The sequence below is a fragment of the Zophobas morio genome, unplaced genomic scaffold, assembly GCF_036711695.1.
Source record: "Zophobas morio isolate AGI-343-1 ecotype UQ-CSIRO unplaced genomic scaffold, CSIRO_AGI_Zmor_V1 ptg000038l, whole genome shotgun sequence".
NCBI classification, from domain to species: domain Eukaryota; kingdom Metazoa; phylum Arthropoda; class Insecta; order Coleoptera; family Tenebrionidae; genus Zophobas; species Zophobas morio.
In genome coordinates, this window is record NW_026972143.1 from 1,436,154 (window position 1) to 1,451,394 (window position 15,241).

General features: G+C 35.2%; 1 protein-coding gene across 12 annotated transcripts in view; it reads right to left on the reverse strand.

The window, feature by feature from the left end:
- Positions 1-15,241, reverse strand: part of LOC135140256 (potassium voltage-gated channel subfamily H member 6-like) — a 262,036-nt gene that overhangs the window by 16,501 nt on the left and 230,294 nt on the right. For 11 of the 12 annotated variants that reach the window (XM_064070741.1, XM_064070740.1, XM_064070735.1 and 8 more), the window contains 4 exons: positions 8,970-9,151; positions 8,708-8,728; positions 2,423-2,577; positions 2,071-2,303 (listed from right to left, as the gene is read on the reverse strand). In XM_064070741.1, coding sequence (XP_063926811.1) covers positions 2,071-2,303; positions 2,423-2,577; positions 8,708-8,728; positions 8,970-9,151 — 591 coding nt within the window. The remainder of the gene's footprint in view (positions 1-2,070; positions 2,304-2,422; positions 2,578-8,707; positions 8,729-8,969; positions 9,152-15,241) is intronic. The other variant, XM_064070737.1, reaches the window with a different exon arrangement.

Sequence of the window (15,241 nt, forward strand, 5' to 3'; positions counted from 1 at the left end):
ATTATATCAATTTTTCGATTAGCGATTTTTAAATTTTTCGTTTTTTTTTTCTTCAATTTTTTGAATCCTTAATTTTTCATTTCTGTAAATTTTCGATTCGCAATTTTTGGTTTATTTTTTTCATTTTGTTTATTTTTAGAGTTTCTCAAATTTTAATTTCCCGATTTTTATAATTTTTTGTTTTTTCAATTTCAATTTCTTCATGTTTTCGTTTTCTCAATTTTAATTTTGTCAATGTTTCTATTTGCTATTTTTCAATTTTTCATTTTTTTTTCTATAATTTTTAGATTTTGCAATTTTCCAATTTAAATTTTGGAGTTTTCAGTTTTTAAATTTTCAAGTTTTTGATTCCTTAATTTTTCATTTCTTCAAATTTTTGATTTGCAATTTTTGGTTTAGTTTTTCATTTTCTTTATTTTTACAGTTTCTCAATTTTACAATTTTACGATTTTTATAATTTTTTGTTTTTCAATTTCAATTCCTTCATTTTTTCGTTTTCTCAATTTTAATGTTGTTAATGTTTCTATTTACTAGTTTTCAATTTTTCATTTTTTTTTTCCTATAATTTTTAGATTTTGCAATTTTCCAATTTAAAAATTCTCGCGTTTTGGGTTGTTTTTAAATTTTCAATTTTTGGATGTTTCAATTTTTGATTTGTAATTTTTTCGTTTCAATTTTTCGTTTTTTGAGTTTTTTTTAATCTTTCATTTTTTCAATTTTAGATTTTTCAGTTTCCCTATTTGTCAATTTTTTTTTCTTCAATAATTTATGATTAGCAATTTTTCTAGTTATGATTATAAAAATTATAATTAATTATTTTAAATATGCAATAATTAATTATAATGTTTAAAATATTTCACTTTTTCAATTTTAGAATTTTTCCATTTTTCTGTTATTGGATTTTCAAACTTTTTCATTTATTCGGTTTTTCAAATTTCTCGATATTTCATATTTTAATTTTTTTTGTTTTTTCTTTCCAATGTTCCGATTTTTAGTTTTTCAATATCTCAATTTTTCGTTTTTCCACTTCTTCGATTTGCAATTTATTTTCCACTTTTTGATTTTGCAATTTTTCGATTTTTAATTTTTTTGGGTTTTCAGTTTTTCAATTTTTCAACTTTTCGAACCAAACAAATGGAAAAATTCAAAAATTATAAAATTGAAAAATCAAAAATCAAAAAATATAAAAGAAAACTTTCAAATATCTAAAAATAAAAAAATCAAGAACTAGAAAAATATAAGAAACGAAAAATTGAGAAACACAAAAAACGAAAAATTGCAAAATTGAAAAAACGAAATATTTTAAAATCAAAATATTGAAAATTAAACAAATCGGAGATTGCAAAAATTGAAAAATTGGAAAATTGAGGAATTGAAAAATCGAAAATTGAAAATAATTACATATAAAATCGAAAAAACATTGAAAAATTGGGGGAACGAAAAATTTAAAAATCGAAAAACTAAAAATTGAGAAACTGAAAAATCCAAAATGAAAAACTAAAATCGAAAAATTGGAAATCGAAAAATTAAGGAAACGAAAAATTGAAAAATTTGGAAGTCGAAAAATTGAAAATTTGAAAAAAATCAAAATTGTAAAAACGAAAAATTGTGATATCGAAGAAAAAGGAAAAACGAAAAACTGTGTGACAGTCAGTACTGTGTTCCCAAATTTCCGGGAAACCGAAATAAGTTATTCCAAAAATTGTAAATGTGTTGATACACCACAAGTATAGTCATAGTAAGGGATGCTTTATTCGGTAAAATTTTAAGATCACGTCATCAATTTTTTGGGAGGGGATAAACGCACAAATTTTGATTAACGATTTACTATGCTTACGATAACCTGAAGACGTTTGTAAGATTATCCTAGTCCAGAAGTTTCGAAAGTCTGATCAAAATCCGGACAGACGGCAGACAGACAGACAGACAGACAGACAGACAGACGAAAGCAGGAGACCTATTTCTATTAGCTTACGCTCGGTAAGTAAAATGGCACGACGCCACTGCCGAAGTCTATTTTTCTATTTTTCACACCAGACCCAATAAAAAATCGCGTAAATATTTACTCACATCCCGCCAACATAACACAGATGGTGAAAATCTTCTCAGCATCCGTGTTGGGTGCGACGTTGCCGAATCCCACGCTGGTCAGTGACGTGAACGTGAAGTACAGCGCCGTCACATATCGGCTCTTTATACTCGGCCCTCCGGTGTTGTTAGGGCCATAGAACTGGTGAGTGTCATTGGCCAGAATCTCCAACCAGCCGATTTTCGAGTGGTTCTCGGCGTTGCCGATTGCGTACCTATATAAATATGACATATAGTTTGTTATCATTGGCGACTAGATGTGTGCCGCGAGGTTGTGTAGCGGCAATCGTCTAGTCACTTGTGTGTGATAGCGGGTTCGGGGGGCGTGGCGTACCATATACAGGCCAGCCAATGGGCGATGAGCGCGAAGGTGGCCATGAGTAGCAGCAGAACGGCGGCGCCATATTCAGAGTATCTGTCGATTTTTCGTGCTACACGTACTAAACGTAGGAGGCGAGCAGTCTTAAGTAGTCCAATCAGGGTTGTGGTCTGGAAGAGAACGTGTCGGAATTGAGTGTGATTGGTTGGTCGGCGTGGTGGGGGTTGCTTGGAATGATGTAAGCGGCTATTGCTAGTTGTATGTACATGTTTCGCCACTGGAAAGGCGTGCTGGGGTGACGGGTTATAGAAAAAGTTGTGTTAAAAACGTGAAAAAAAAGATGTAAATGCACTGCCGGGTTAATTTTTTTTAAAACACATTTTATTTCTATGGCCATAAAGTCATTTTTATAGACACATTAAAAATAGATGAGTGCTCATATGTAAGAGAGAGAGAGATGGAAAGCTGCTGTTTCAGCATAATTTTTTAACATAAAAATAAAAAATAAATTAGCAAAGCAAATGAATATTTGCTATCCAAATTTGACAGTGCTTGTATTTTACGTCATTTGATTGTTTCTGTGGAATTTTGTAAAAGCCTGATTTGAATGTAATTTTATTTTTTATTTTCATCTTTCTTCTACTTTTTTGTCGCTATTGTAATCTTTTCCAATGTTATGTCTCTGGAAAGTCAGAATTGAGAATATTTTGACATATTAAAAATAGATGCATTTCTGATAAGTGCTCATATGTAAAAAGAGAGATAGAAAGATTCAGTTATAGTAGATATATATTTTTGACACAAAAATAACAAATAAATTATGAAACAAACTGAATACTTCCTGTCTAAATTTGACGGTTCCTGTATATTTGATTGTTTTAAAAATAAAAAATTGGTCGGAAGTTGTTTCGCCAGAACTTCGCTCGCTCCTGACGTACAATGAAACATATTCGAGTTGATTTAATGAATAAAATAAATTGTCTCATTCATTAATTTTTTTGAGCCACCTGTTTAAGCAAATCTAAACGAGAAGCAGGCTTCACGAAAGCGTTGTGTACAATATTATTTGCAACAAATAAACTTTTAAAAGATTAACTGTGAGTTATTTATAAAAAACGACGTAATAATAACAATATTTTTAATAATTTTCAAGTGTTGGTCTCGCTGAAAATAAAACTATTTCTGTAAATTATTAAAAATGATGCAGACGGGTAGTGACGATGAATAAATTTCGACCGCCCTGCTTTATTTAAACAATGACGTTGACGGCGCCGTAAACACTTAACAATTTGATGTTTCCGAGCTAGGTTACCATGGCAACGGACAGCAAAAAGCACCTGTGCGCGATGTTCGACCTCCCGCATGCTGTTGACGGCGCGGAGGTCACAAAAAAGGTCATGGGTGCAAAAAATTAATTTACGGCACATTATTATCGGAAGAATGTCACGTAGACATTTGTTTGATTTGAATGAGTTTATCGCCCCAAAATAGATGACTAAAATTATTCATAAGCCTCAATTGAACAAAATATTTGGAATGTTATTATTATAGTTTACCTTATCATTATTTTATTGCTAGCAAGTCGACCCACCCGCCCCTATTTTCTCAGAAGATATGTCGTTTGCCAAAATCAGTCTTATCTGAGAAGATACTAGCAAGTACTACCCTCTGAGAAAATAAAGGGTGGGTGGGCGGGGTTAGTACTTGCTAACATAAGTCTTATTTTGGCAAATGACATATCCTTTGGGAAAATAGGGGGCGGGTAGGCGAGCCTAGTAGTTGTTGAGATAAAACTGATTTTACCCCTATTAAAAACACTTGTGCAATTTAAAGGCGGTACCTAAATTGCAAATTTCCATAGTAATGAATTAAATTCGTAAGTTCACCCGAAATGTGCAAAAGTTTTTACTTGTGATTTATCATTAGATTTGCCCCCTATTTTCTCAGAGGATATACCATTTGCCAAAATTAGTCTTATCTTAGCAAGGACTATCCCCGCCCACCCGCCCCTATTTTCTTAGAGGGTATTGCATCTGCAAAAATCAGTCTTATCTTAGCTATTACTAACCCCGCCCACCCGCCCCTATTTTCTCAGAGGATATGTCATTTGCCAAAATCAGTCTTATCCGAGCAGGTACTAGCAAGTACCACCCTCTGAGAAATTAAAGGGTGGGTGGACGGGGCTAGTACTTACTAATATAAGTCTTATTTTGGCAAATGACATATCCTCTGAGAAAACGGGGGCGGATGGGCGGGGCTAGTACTTGGTAAGATAAGACTGATTTTGGTAGATGACATACCTTCTAAGAAAGTAAAGGGTGGGTGGGCGGGGTTAGGACTTGCTAACATAAGACTGATTTTGGCAGATAACATATCCTCTGATAAAATAGGGGGCGGGTGGGCGGGCCTGGTATTTGTTAAGGTATAACTGATTTTGTCCGTATTAATCTTGTAACAACTTGTGAAAGTTAGAGGTGTTACATTGCAAATTTCCATAGTAACAATTTAAATTCCTAAGTCTACCCGAAATGTGCAAACATTTTTACTTGTGATTTATCATTGCATTTATATTTTTTAGATTTGTCCCCTATTTTCTCAGAGGATATATCATTTGCCAAAATTAGTCTTATCTTAGCAAGGACTATTTCCGCCAACCCGCCCCCTATTTTCTTAGAGGGTATTGCATCTGCCAAAATCAGTCTTATCTTAGCTATTACTAACCCCGCCCACCCGCCCCTATTTTCTCAGAGGATATGTCATTTGCCAAAATCAGTCTTATCCGAGCAGGTACTAGCAAGTACCACCCTCTGAGAAATTAAAGGGTGGGTGGACGGGGCTAGTACTTACTAATATAAGTCTTATTTTGGCAAATGACATATCCTCTGAGAAAACGGGGGCGGGTGGGCGGGGCTAGTACTTGGTAAGATAAGACTGATTTTGGCAGATGACATACCTTCTAAGAAAGTAAAGGGTGGGTGGGCAAGGCTAGTACTTGCTAAGACCAGACTTATTTCGGCAGATGACATATCCTCTAGGAAAATAAGGGGTGTGTGGGCGGAACTACTATTTGTTGAGCTAAAGCTGATTTTGCCCCTATTAATCTTGTAAATACTTGTGAACTTTAGAGGTGTTAAATTGCAAATTTCCATAGTAACAAATTAAATTCCTAAGCCTACCCGAAATGTGCAAAAATTTTTACTTGTGATTTATCATTGCATTTATGTTTTTTATTTTCTCACAGGATATGTCATTTGCCAAAAACAGTCTTATCTGAGCAGGTAATAGCAAGTACTACCCTCTGAGAAAACAAAGGGTGGGTGGGCGGGGCTAGGACTTGCTAACATAAGACTGATTGTGACAGATAACATATCCTCTGAGAAAATAGGGGGCGAGTGGGCGGGGCTAGTACTTAATAAGATAAGACTGATTTTGGCACATGACATACCCTCTAAGAAAGTAAAGGGTGTCGATTGCTAAGATCAGACTTATTTCGGCAAATGAGATATCCCCTGGGAAAATAGGGGGCGGGTGGGCGTACCTAGTATTTGTTAAGATAAAACTGATTTTGATTAGTTGTGAATTATAATTGCATTAATATTTTTTAGTTTCTTGATTTTTTAGAATATGTACTTCCGCTGCAAAAGCCTAATTTGAATGTAGTTTTAGTTACTATAATAGTAGATAATAGATTTCATATGTGACGATTCATTTTTCTTGTACTTTTTTATCGCCATCGTAAACTTCTCTGATTTTATTTCTATGGAAAGTCAAAATTGAGAACGTTTTGACTTTTTCATGTCAAGATTTGACCGTTGTGATGCAAAACGTCACTTCTATAGACGTATTAAAAATAGATGAATTTCTGATAAGTGCGTAAATAAGTATGGTGTTTGCCAAAATATCTCAGCAAGTACTAACCCCGCCCACCCTCCACTATGTTCTCAGAGGATATGTGATTTGCCAAAATGAGACTTATCTTAGCAAGTACTACTCTCAGAGAAAATGAAAGGCGGGTGGGCGGGCCTATTATTTGTTTTGTTAAGATAAAACTGATTTTGCCCCTATTAACCTTGTAGAAACTTCTGAAATTTAAAGGTGTTAAATTGCAAATTTCCATAGTAACGAGGTAAATTCTTATGTCTACCTGAAATGTGAAAATATAATGAGTTTTTGTTTGTGATTAATCATTGCATTTATATTTTTTAGTTTCTTGTTTTTTTATGAAATTTACTTCAGCTGTAAAAGCCTAATTTGAATGTAGCTTTAGTATTTTAATAGTAGATAATAAATTTCACATGTGACGATTCATTTTTCTTGTAGGTACTTTTTTCTCGCCATCGTAATCTTCTCCCATTTTAGTTTTATAGAAAGTCAGAATTGAGAACGATTGACTTTTTCATGTCAAAATTTGACAGTTGTAATGCAAAAAGTCATTTCTATAGACATATTAAAAATAGATGAATTTCTGATAAGTCCTCATATGTAAAAGAGAAATAGAAAGATTCAGTTATTGTATATATTTTTGACATAAAAATAACAAATAAATTATAAAAGCAATTTAATATTTCCTATCTAAATTTGAGGGCTCCTATGCATTTGATTGTTTCTGTAGGAACTTTGTTTCAACTGTAAAAGCCCGATTTAAATATAACTTTAGTTTATTTTGGCATTTGCCAAAGTCAGTCTTATCTTAGCAAGTATTAGCCCCTCCTACCCGACCTCTATTTTCTCAGTGGGTACGGCGTTTGCACAAATCAATCTTGTCTGCGCAAGTACTAGCCCCGCCCACCCGCCCCTATTTTCTCAGAGGATATGTCATTTGCCAAAATAAGACTTATCTTAGGAAGCACTAACAAGTACTACCTTCTGGGAAACTAAAGGGCTGGTGGGCGGGGCTAGTACTTGCTAAGTACAAGTCTAATTTTGGCAAATGATATATCGTCTGAGAAAATAGCGGGTGGGTGGGCGGGGCTAGTACTTGGTTAGATAAGAGTGATTTTGGCAGATGACATATCCTCTGGAAAACTAGGGGGCGGGTGGGCGGGCCTAGTATTTTTTAACATAAAGCTGATTTTGCCTTTATTAATCTTGTGAAAACTTGTGAACTTTAAGGGTATTAAATTGCAAATTTCCATAGTAACGAGTTAAATTCCAAAGTCTATCCGAAATGTACAAAAGTTTTTACTTGTGATTTATCATTGCAATAATATTTTTTAGAATTGGTTACACAGGTGGCTCAAAAAAATTAATGTACGTGGCAATTTATTTTATTAATTAAATCAGGAACGGCTTACTCCATTTTCCCAGAAAATTTTGGGAATACAATACTGTTATTTTAAGTAAGTATTACAGTGCACCAGTCGAAGTTGATATACGTGACGTTGCAAAAATGTTGACGACGTCATCACGAAATTCTGTACAGTACAAACTCAATTCAAAAATGCTGAATATGTTTCACTGTACTTTAGAAGCGATGAAAGTTGTGTGGAAACAGTTTTAGACCAATCTTTTCATGCCAATTTTTGGGGTTGTGACGCAAAAAGTCATGTCTATAGACATATTAAAAAAAAAAGCCGTTTTAGTAAATATTTTTAACATAAAAATAAAATATACTGAATTATCAAAGCAATTGAACTTTTTTTTTGAGTTTTTCACGTCAAAATTTGACCGTCGTGATGCAACGTCTATAGACATTAAAATTGATGAATTTCTGATCAGCATTCATGTGTAGAAGAGAGATGGAAAGATGCCGGTTTAGTATACATTTCTGTGCAAACGGCCATATGTGTCAGAGAGAGACAACTATCGTATTTTATTAAAGTAGTTTCGATTTTTGGTATATATTTTTGCTTGCTGTGTAAACGCATTTTGTAGTTGTTTTATTTTGAATTACGTTAGCTCAGAGGTTAGGTCAACACCAGTTTTACATTATCCTAATTATTAATTCCATTCTCTGTTTGCTAATTGTCACACATGACTGCATAATTTAAAACGAATATTGATTAAAACCAATGCTGTGTCAATGGAAATTGGTCTTTAAATATTTCATATGTACATATCCAACAAAGCGTTTTTTCCTTTCCAGTGACTTGTAGTGTGGGTACCCGTGTGTATTTACAGCTCCTCAGACCCCAAACCAACGTGCCCTCTTTACCTCTTGCCCTCGTGAACAAAAACATGCGCCATGCGGAGAAGTGTACACGTGTAAGCTGCAGGTCAAAAATCAGTAAACCGAGAATTCTGCGATGTGTCCACACACCACAAAATCCCCGCAAAAATGCACCAAACTACGTTAACTACCTCGTCTTTATCCAAGCCCAACTATAGAAAAGAATCTCTGTTTTAAAAATGATCATTAGTCAAAAAAAGAGTTGCTCAATGAAAAGATGGAGTGATCTAACGAACCCAAAAATCACGAAAAACTGCGATCTTTGAGTCGGTTCTAGCTACGTATCCTCCCACTTAACAGTGTCGTTATCAGACTATCAACAACGAACATTCCCTTCATCAAAAATGCAACATTTATAGAACACCAACGGCGAGGTTAGGGTTCGAGACTTACTTCGTCCGTGTCGCTGCCGAAAAACAGCAAATCGAAAGGCACAGCGGCCACCAGGTCGATGAAGAACCATCCTTTTAAGTAGTGAACTGCTATCCGGACCGGGTCGGAGACGATCTCGTCGTTGCCACTTACGTAGGTGGTCCTGAAGTTGATCAAGATGTCGATGATGAAGGTGACGTCGACTGGAAAAGGAAAAAAATCAAGAGAGTTAAGTTTTATCCTCGCTAGTTTGCGGTAAACGTTAAATTTCTTGTTCCTGGCAGACAATAGTGCGGGATTACAATCGGTTGAGTGTTACTTCACAATTGGCGATCGGTTTCTCGTTAATGAAATCTTGAGAGACGTAGAGGAATCGATAACGAGGGAACGCCAGGAATTGATGATTTAAAAAGAGCTTGAACTTGAGTGGAAGGTCTCCGGTGAACATTTCTCGCACCACCGAATATAAAGAACATAAATATAGAAAGCTAAAATTATAGTGTGACTGTGACCCATTTTAACTTCTTTCATACCAATTAGATGGCTTTCAGCTTCTTCTGATTGAAAAACATCATCAGCTTGTCGGAAAAACCCGGCGCGTTTTAGTGGGTGTTTTGCAACAAAAGGGAGTTCGTAGATATTACCTAGGTTTATTTAATATCCAAAACTCGGACAGAATAATGGATTGAGTTTGTGCGCTCCAGCATACATCGATCGGTGATGTACTTATGTGTCCATTATTGTTTCAAGTTTTTTCTGTTCCCTCTACATTTTTAATTCAGAAACGAGATAAACAGTTTAATGTGTTAAGATTCGAACGATTTTATTTATGCTGTGGTTTGTTTTTAAAATTTGCCTCAATAAACTGAGAGTCGTTCCGCAGACAGTGTTTACGTAAAACATTTTTACTGACAACTTTATACAAAATCCTGAATTAATCCAAACTTTTGAAAGTAAAAAGCAGAGTCTAAACAAGCTCCGAACACATGTTATGCGGAATGGGTTATGGTAACGTTGTTTCTAAAGCGAACGCTGCAGCATCAGTAAAAAAGTATATATTTTTTCGACTACAAAACTTAATAGTAACAATATTCTTAACAATTTTTACAGAATTTGTACGGAAATATTAGTTGAACAAAATATTATTTTAGCAAAAACACTTTATGTATAAAATAATTCCGGCTCAACTTGACGGTACTCCCGTGGACTGAATTGACTGAATAATCACGTTCCGTTTAAATTCGTACTTCCCTTCTAGATGATTCGCAATCGAGGTCTTTCTGGAATACCCATTGCGATTTCCGCTTCCAGGCTTTCCTTTAGCGAACGGCGCCCAGCCGCCGTCATCAGGAATGAGTTATCAGTTACCATCGCCGTACATACTAGAACCCATAGACATCGTACCGGGGCGGCGTATGGGTTTCTTTCATAACAGTAGTTTGCAAGAATTTCGGGGATTCCTTGTCCTGATTTTGCAGTAATTTGAAAGAATCTCGAGAATCTCTTGTATCTTGGTTTCTCAAGTACTTTGAAGGAATTTCGGAATCCCTTGTATTGCTTTTGAAGTAATTTGAAAGAATCTCGGGGATTCCCTGTGTCTGGTTTTTGAAGTAGTTTCAACGAATTTCGAAGACCTCTTGTGTGTTGGTTTTGACGTAGTTTGAAAGAATCTCGGGAATACCTCGTGTTTGTTTTTGAAGTAGTTTGAAAAATTTTGGGGATTCCTTGTCTTGTTTTTGAAGTAGTTTCGAGGATCTCGCGAATCCTTTGTATTTTGTTTTTGAAGTAGTCGAAAAGAATCTCGAGCACATCCTGTGGGTCTCGCTTCTGAGGTACTTTGAAAGAATCTCGAGGATCATTTGTGTCTTGGTTTTTAAAGTAGTTTGAAAAAATTTCGGAGATCCCTTGACTTGCTTTTGAAGTAGTTTGAAAGAATCACGAAGACATCCTATGTCTCTCGTTTTTGAAGTATTTCAAAAGAATCTTGCGGATCCCTTGTGCCTGGTTTGGAGTAGTTTGAAAGAATTTCGGGAATCCCTTGTCTTGTATTTGAAGTACTTTGAAAGAAATCTCGGGGATCATTCCTGAGTCTGGTTTTTGAAGTAGTTTGAAAGAATTTCGTTATTCCTTTGTGTTTTTTTAAAGGATCTCGGGGAACTTTCTGTGTATTATTTTTTAAGCAATTATTAGAATATCGGAGATCCCTTGTCTTGTTTTTGAAGTATTTTGAAAGAATCTCGAGGACCTCCTGTGCAGCTGTGTTTTTGAACTAGTTTGAAAGAATCTCGGAAATCCCTTGTCTTGTTTTTGAAAAATATTGAAGCAATTTTGAAGAATTTTTGTTTTTGAATTAATTTCGAGAATCTCCTGTGCCTTGGTTTTTAAAGTACATAGTTTGAAAGAATTTCGGGGATCGCTCGTCTTGTTTTTGAAGTAATTTGAAAGAAACCTGGAGGACCAGCCTTTAGTCTGGGTTTTGAAGTAGTTTGAAAGAATCTCGGGGTTGCCTTGTCCTGTTTTTGAAATAATTTCAAGAATCTCGAGAATCCTTTGTATTTTGTTTTTGAAGTAGTCTAAAAGAATCTCGAGCACCTCCTGTGGCTCTCGCTTCTGAGGTACTTTGAAAGAATCTCGAGGATCATTTGTGTCTTGGTTTTTAAAGTAGTTAGAAAGAATTTCGGGGATCCCTTGTATCGTTTTTGAAGTAATTTGAAAGAATTTCTGGAACCCCTTGTGTTTTGTTCTTGAAGCAGTTTGAAAGAATCTCGAGAACCTCTTGTGGGTTTCGTTTTTGAAGTATGTAGTTTGAACGAATCTCGGGGACCTCTGTTTTGGTTTCAAAAGAATCTTGGGGATCCCTTGTCTTGTATTTGAAGTAATTTGAAAGAAACCTCGGGGACCACCCCTGAGTCTAGTTTTTGAAGTAGTTTGAAAGAATTTCGTTATTTTTTTGTGTTTTTTTTCTTGAAAGAATTTCTTTCTGTGTATTATTTTTGAAGCAATTTATCAGAATATCGGAGATCCCTTGTCTTGTTTTTGAAGTAATTTGAGAAAATCTCGGGGACACTTTATATTTTATTTTTGAAGTATTTTGAAAGAATCTCGAGAACTTCTTGTACAGCTCTTTTTTGAACGAATCTCGGGGACCCCTTGTGCCTGATTTGTAGTAGTTTGAAAGAATCTCGGAAATCCCTTGTCTCGTTTTTGAAAAAATTTGAAAGAATTTTGAGGATTCCTTATCTTGTTTTTTAAGTAGTTTGAAAAAATCCCGAGGATCTCCTGTATCTTGGTTTTTAAATTAGTTTGAAAGAATTTCGGGATCCCTTGTCTTGCTTTTGAAGCAATTTGAAACAATCTCGGGAACCCCTTGTATTTTGTTTTGTGGTTTGAACGAATCTCGGAGACCACTTATGTTTTGGTTCTGAAGTAGTTTGAAAGAACATTGGGGATCTCTTTTGCCTGGTTTGGGATAGTTTGAAAGAATCTCGGGAATCCCTTGTGTTTTGTTTTTGAAGTAGTTTGACCGAATATCGGGAATCCCTTGTCTTGTTTTCGAAGTAATTTGAAGGAAATCTTGGGGAACACTCTTGAGTCTGATTTTTGAAGTATTTGAAAGAATCTCAGGGTTACTTTGTCTTGTTTTTGATATAATTTTAAGAATCTCGAGAATGCTTTGTATTTTGTTTTTGAAGTAGTTTGAAAGAATCTGGGGGAGCTCTTCGGGTCCCGTTTCTGAAGTAGTTTGAAAGAATCTCGAGGATCTCTTGTGTCTTGGTTTTTAAAGTACTTTGAAAGAATTTCGAGGGTGCCTTGTCTTAATTATGAAGTAATTTGAAAGAATTTCAGGAATCCCTTGTGTTTTATTTTTGAAGTAGATTGAAAGAATCTTAGGAATCTCCTGTGGGATTCGTTTTTGAAGTAGTTTGAACGAATCTCGGGGACCTTCTATATCTTAGTTTTGAAGTAGTTTCAAAGAATCCTGGAGATCCCTTGTGCTTGGTTTGGAGTAATTTGAAAGAATCTCGGGGAACCCTGGTCTTGTTTTTGAAATAATTTGAAAGAAATTCGGGTATTCCTAGTCTTGTTTTTGAAGTACATAGTTTGAAACATTTTCGGGGACCGCCTGTGGGTCGCGCTTTTGAAGTATCTACTCTGAAAGAATGTCGCGGATCCCCTGTCTTAATTTTGAAGTAATTTGAAAGAATCTCGAGGACCTTCCGTGGATCTCGTTTGTGCCTAGTTTTTGAACTAGTTTGAATGAATCTTGGGGAACCTTTGTGCCTGATTTGGAGTAGTTTGAAAGAATCTTGGAAATTCCTTGTCTTGTTTTTGAAAAAATTTGAAAGAATTTTGAGGATTCCTTGTCTTGTTTTTGAAATAATTTCGAGGATCTAGGAATCCTTTGTATTTTGTTTTTGAAGTAGTTTGAAAGAATCCCGAGGATCTCCTGTGTCTTGGTTTTTAAATTAGTTAGAAAGAATTTCGGGGATCCCGTGTTTTACTTTAGAAGCAATTTGAAATAATCTCGGGAATCCCTTGTTTTGTTTTGTACTAATTTGAAAGAATATTGGAGATTCATTTTGCCTGGTTTGGAGTAGTTTGAAAGAATCTCGGGAATTTCATGTGTTTTGTGTTTAAAGTAGTTTGAAGGAATTTCGGGAATCCCTTGTCTTGTTTTTGAAGTAATTTGAAAGAAATCTTGGGAATCACCCTTGAGTCTGATTTTTGAAGTGTTTGAAAGAATCTCGGGGTTACCTTGTCTTGTTTTTGATATAATTTCAAGAATCTCGAGAATCCTTTGTAATTTGTTTTTGAAGTAGTTTGAAAGAATCTCGAGGATCTCTTGTGTCTTGGATTTTAAAGTACTTTGAAAGAATTTCGGGGATGCATTGTCTTAATTTTGTAGTAATTTGAAAGAATTTCAGGAACCTCTTGTGTTTTATTTTTGAACTAGTTTGAAAAAATCTTGGGAATCTCCTGTGGGATTCGTTTTTGAAGTAGTTTGAACGAATCTCGGGGACCTTCTATGCTTTGGTTTTGAAGTAGTTTGAAAGAATCTTGGGGATCCCTTGTGCTGGGTTTGGAGTAATTTGAAAGAATCTCGAGGAACCCTGCTCTTGTTTTTGAAATAATTCGAAAGAAATTCGGGATTCCTAGTTTTGTTTTTGAAGTAGGTTGAAAGAATTCCGGGGACCGCCTGTGGGTCGCGTTTCTGAAGTACATAGTTTGAAATAATCTCGAGAATCCCTTATATCTTGGTTTTTCAACTACTTTGAAAGAATTTCGCGGATCCCTTGTCTTAATTTTGAAGTAGTTTGAAAGAATCTTGGGGGCTCCCTATGTCTGGTTTTGAAGTAATTTGGAAGAATCTCGGAGATCTTCCGTGGATCTCGTTTATGAACTAGTTGGAACGAATCTCGGGGACCCCTTGCCCCTAGTTTTTGAACTAGTTTGAATTAATCTTGGGGAACCTTTGTGCCTGATTTGGAGTAGTTTGAAAGAATCTCGGAAATTCCTTGTCTTGTTTTTGAAAAAATTTGGAAGAATTTTGAGGATTCCTTGTCTTGTTTTTGAAGTAATTTGAAAGAAATCTTGGGGATCACCTTCGAGTCTAATTTTTGAAGTGTTTCAAAGCATCTCGGGGTTAACTTGTCTTGTTTTTGATATAATTTCAAGAATCTCGAGAATCCTTTGTGTTTTATTTTTTAAGTAGTTTGAAAGAATCTTGGAAATATCCTGTGGGTTTCGTTTTTAAAGTAGTTTGAACGAATCTCGGGGACCTTCTATGTTTTGGTTTTGAAGTAGTTGGAAAGAATCTTGGGGATCCCTTGTGCCTGGTTTGGAGTACTTTGAAAGAGTCTCGGGAATCCCGGGTGTTTTGTTTTTTAAGTAGTTTGAAATAATCTCGAGAACTCCTTGTCTTGTTTTTAAAGTAATTTGAAAGAGATCTTGGGAACCATACCTGAATCTGGTTTTTGAGGAATCTCGGGAATCCATTGTCTTGGTTTGGAAGTAATTAGAAATAATTTCTGGGATTCCTTGTGTTTTTTTTTTTTGGAAGTAATTTCATGTATCTCGGGAATCCTTTCTACCTTGTTTTTGAAATGGTTTGAAAGAATCTCGGAAACCCCTTGTGTTTTGTTTTTGAAGTGGTTTGAAAGAATCTCGAGAATCCCTTGTCTTGTTTTTGAAGTAATTTGAAATAAATCTCGGAGACCACCCCTGAGTGTGGTTTTTCAAGTTGTTTACAAAACTTTCGATGTCTCTTTGTGTTTCGTTTTTGAAGTAGTTTA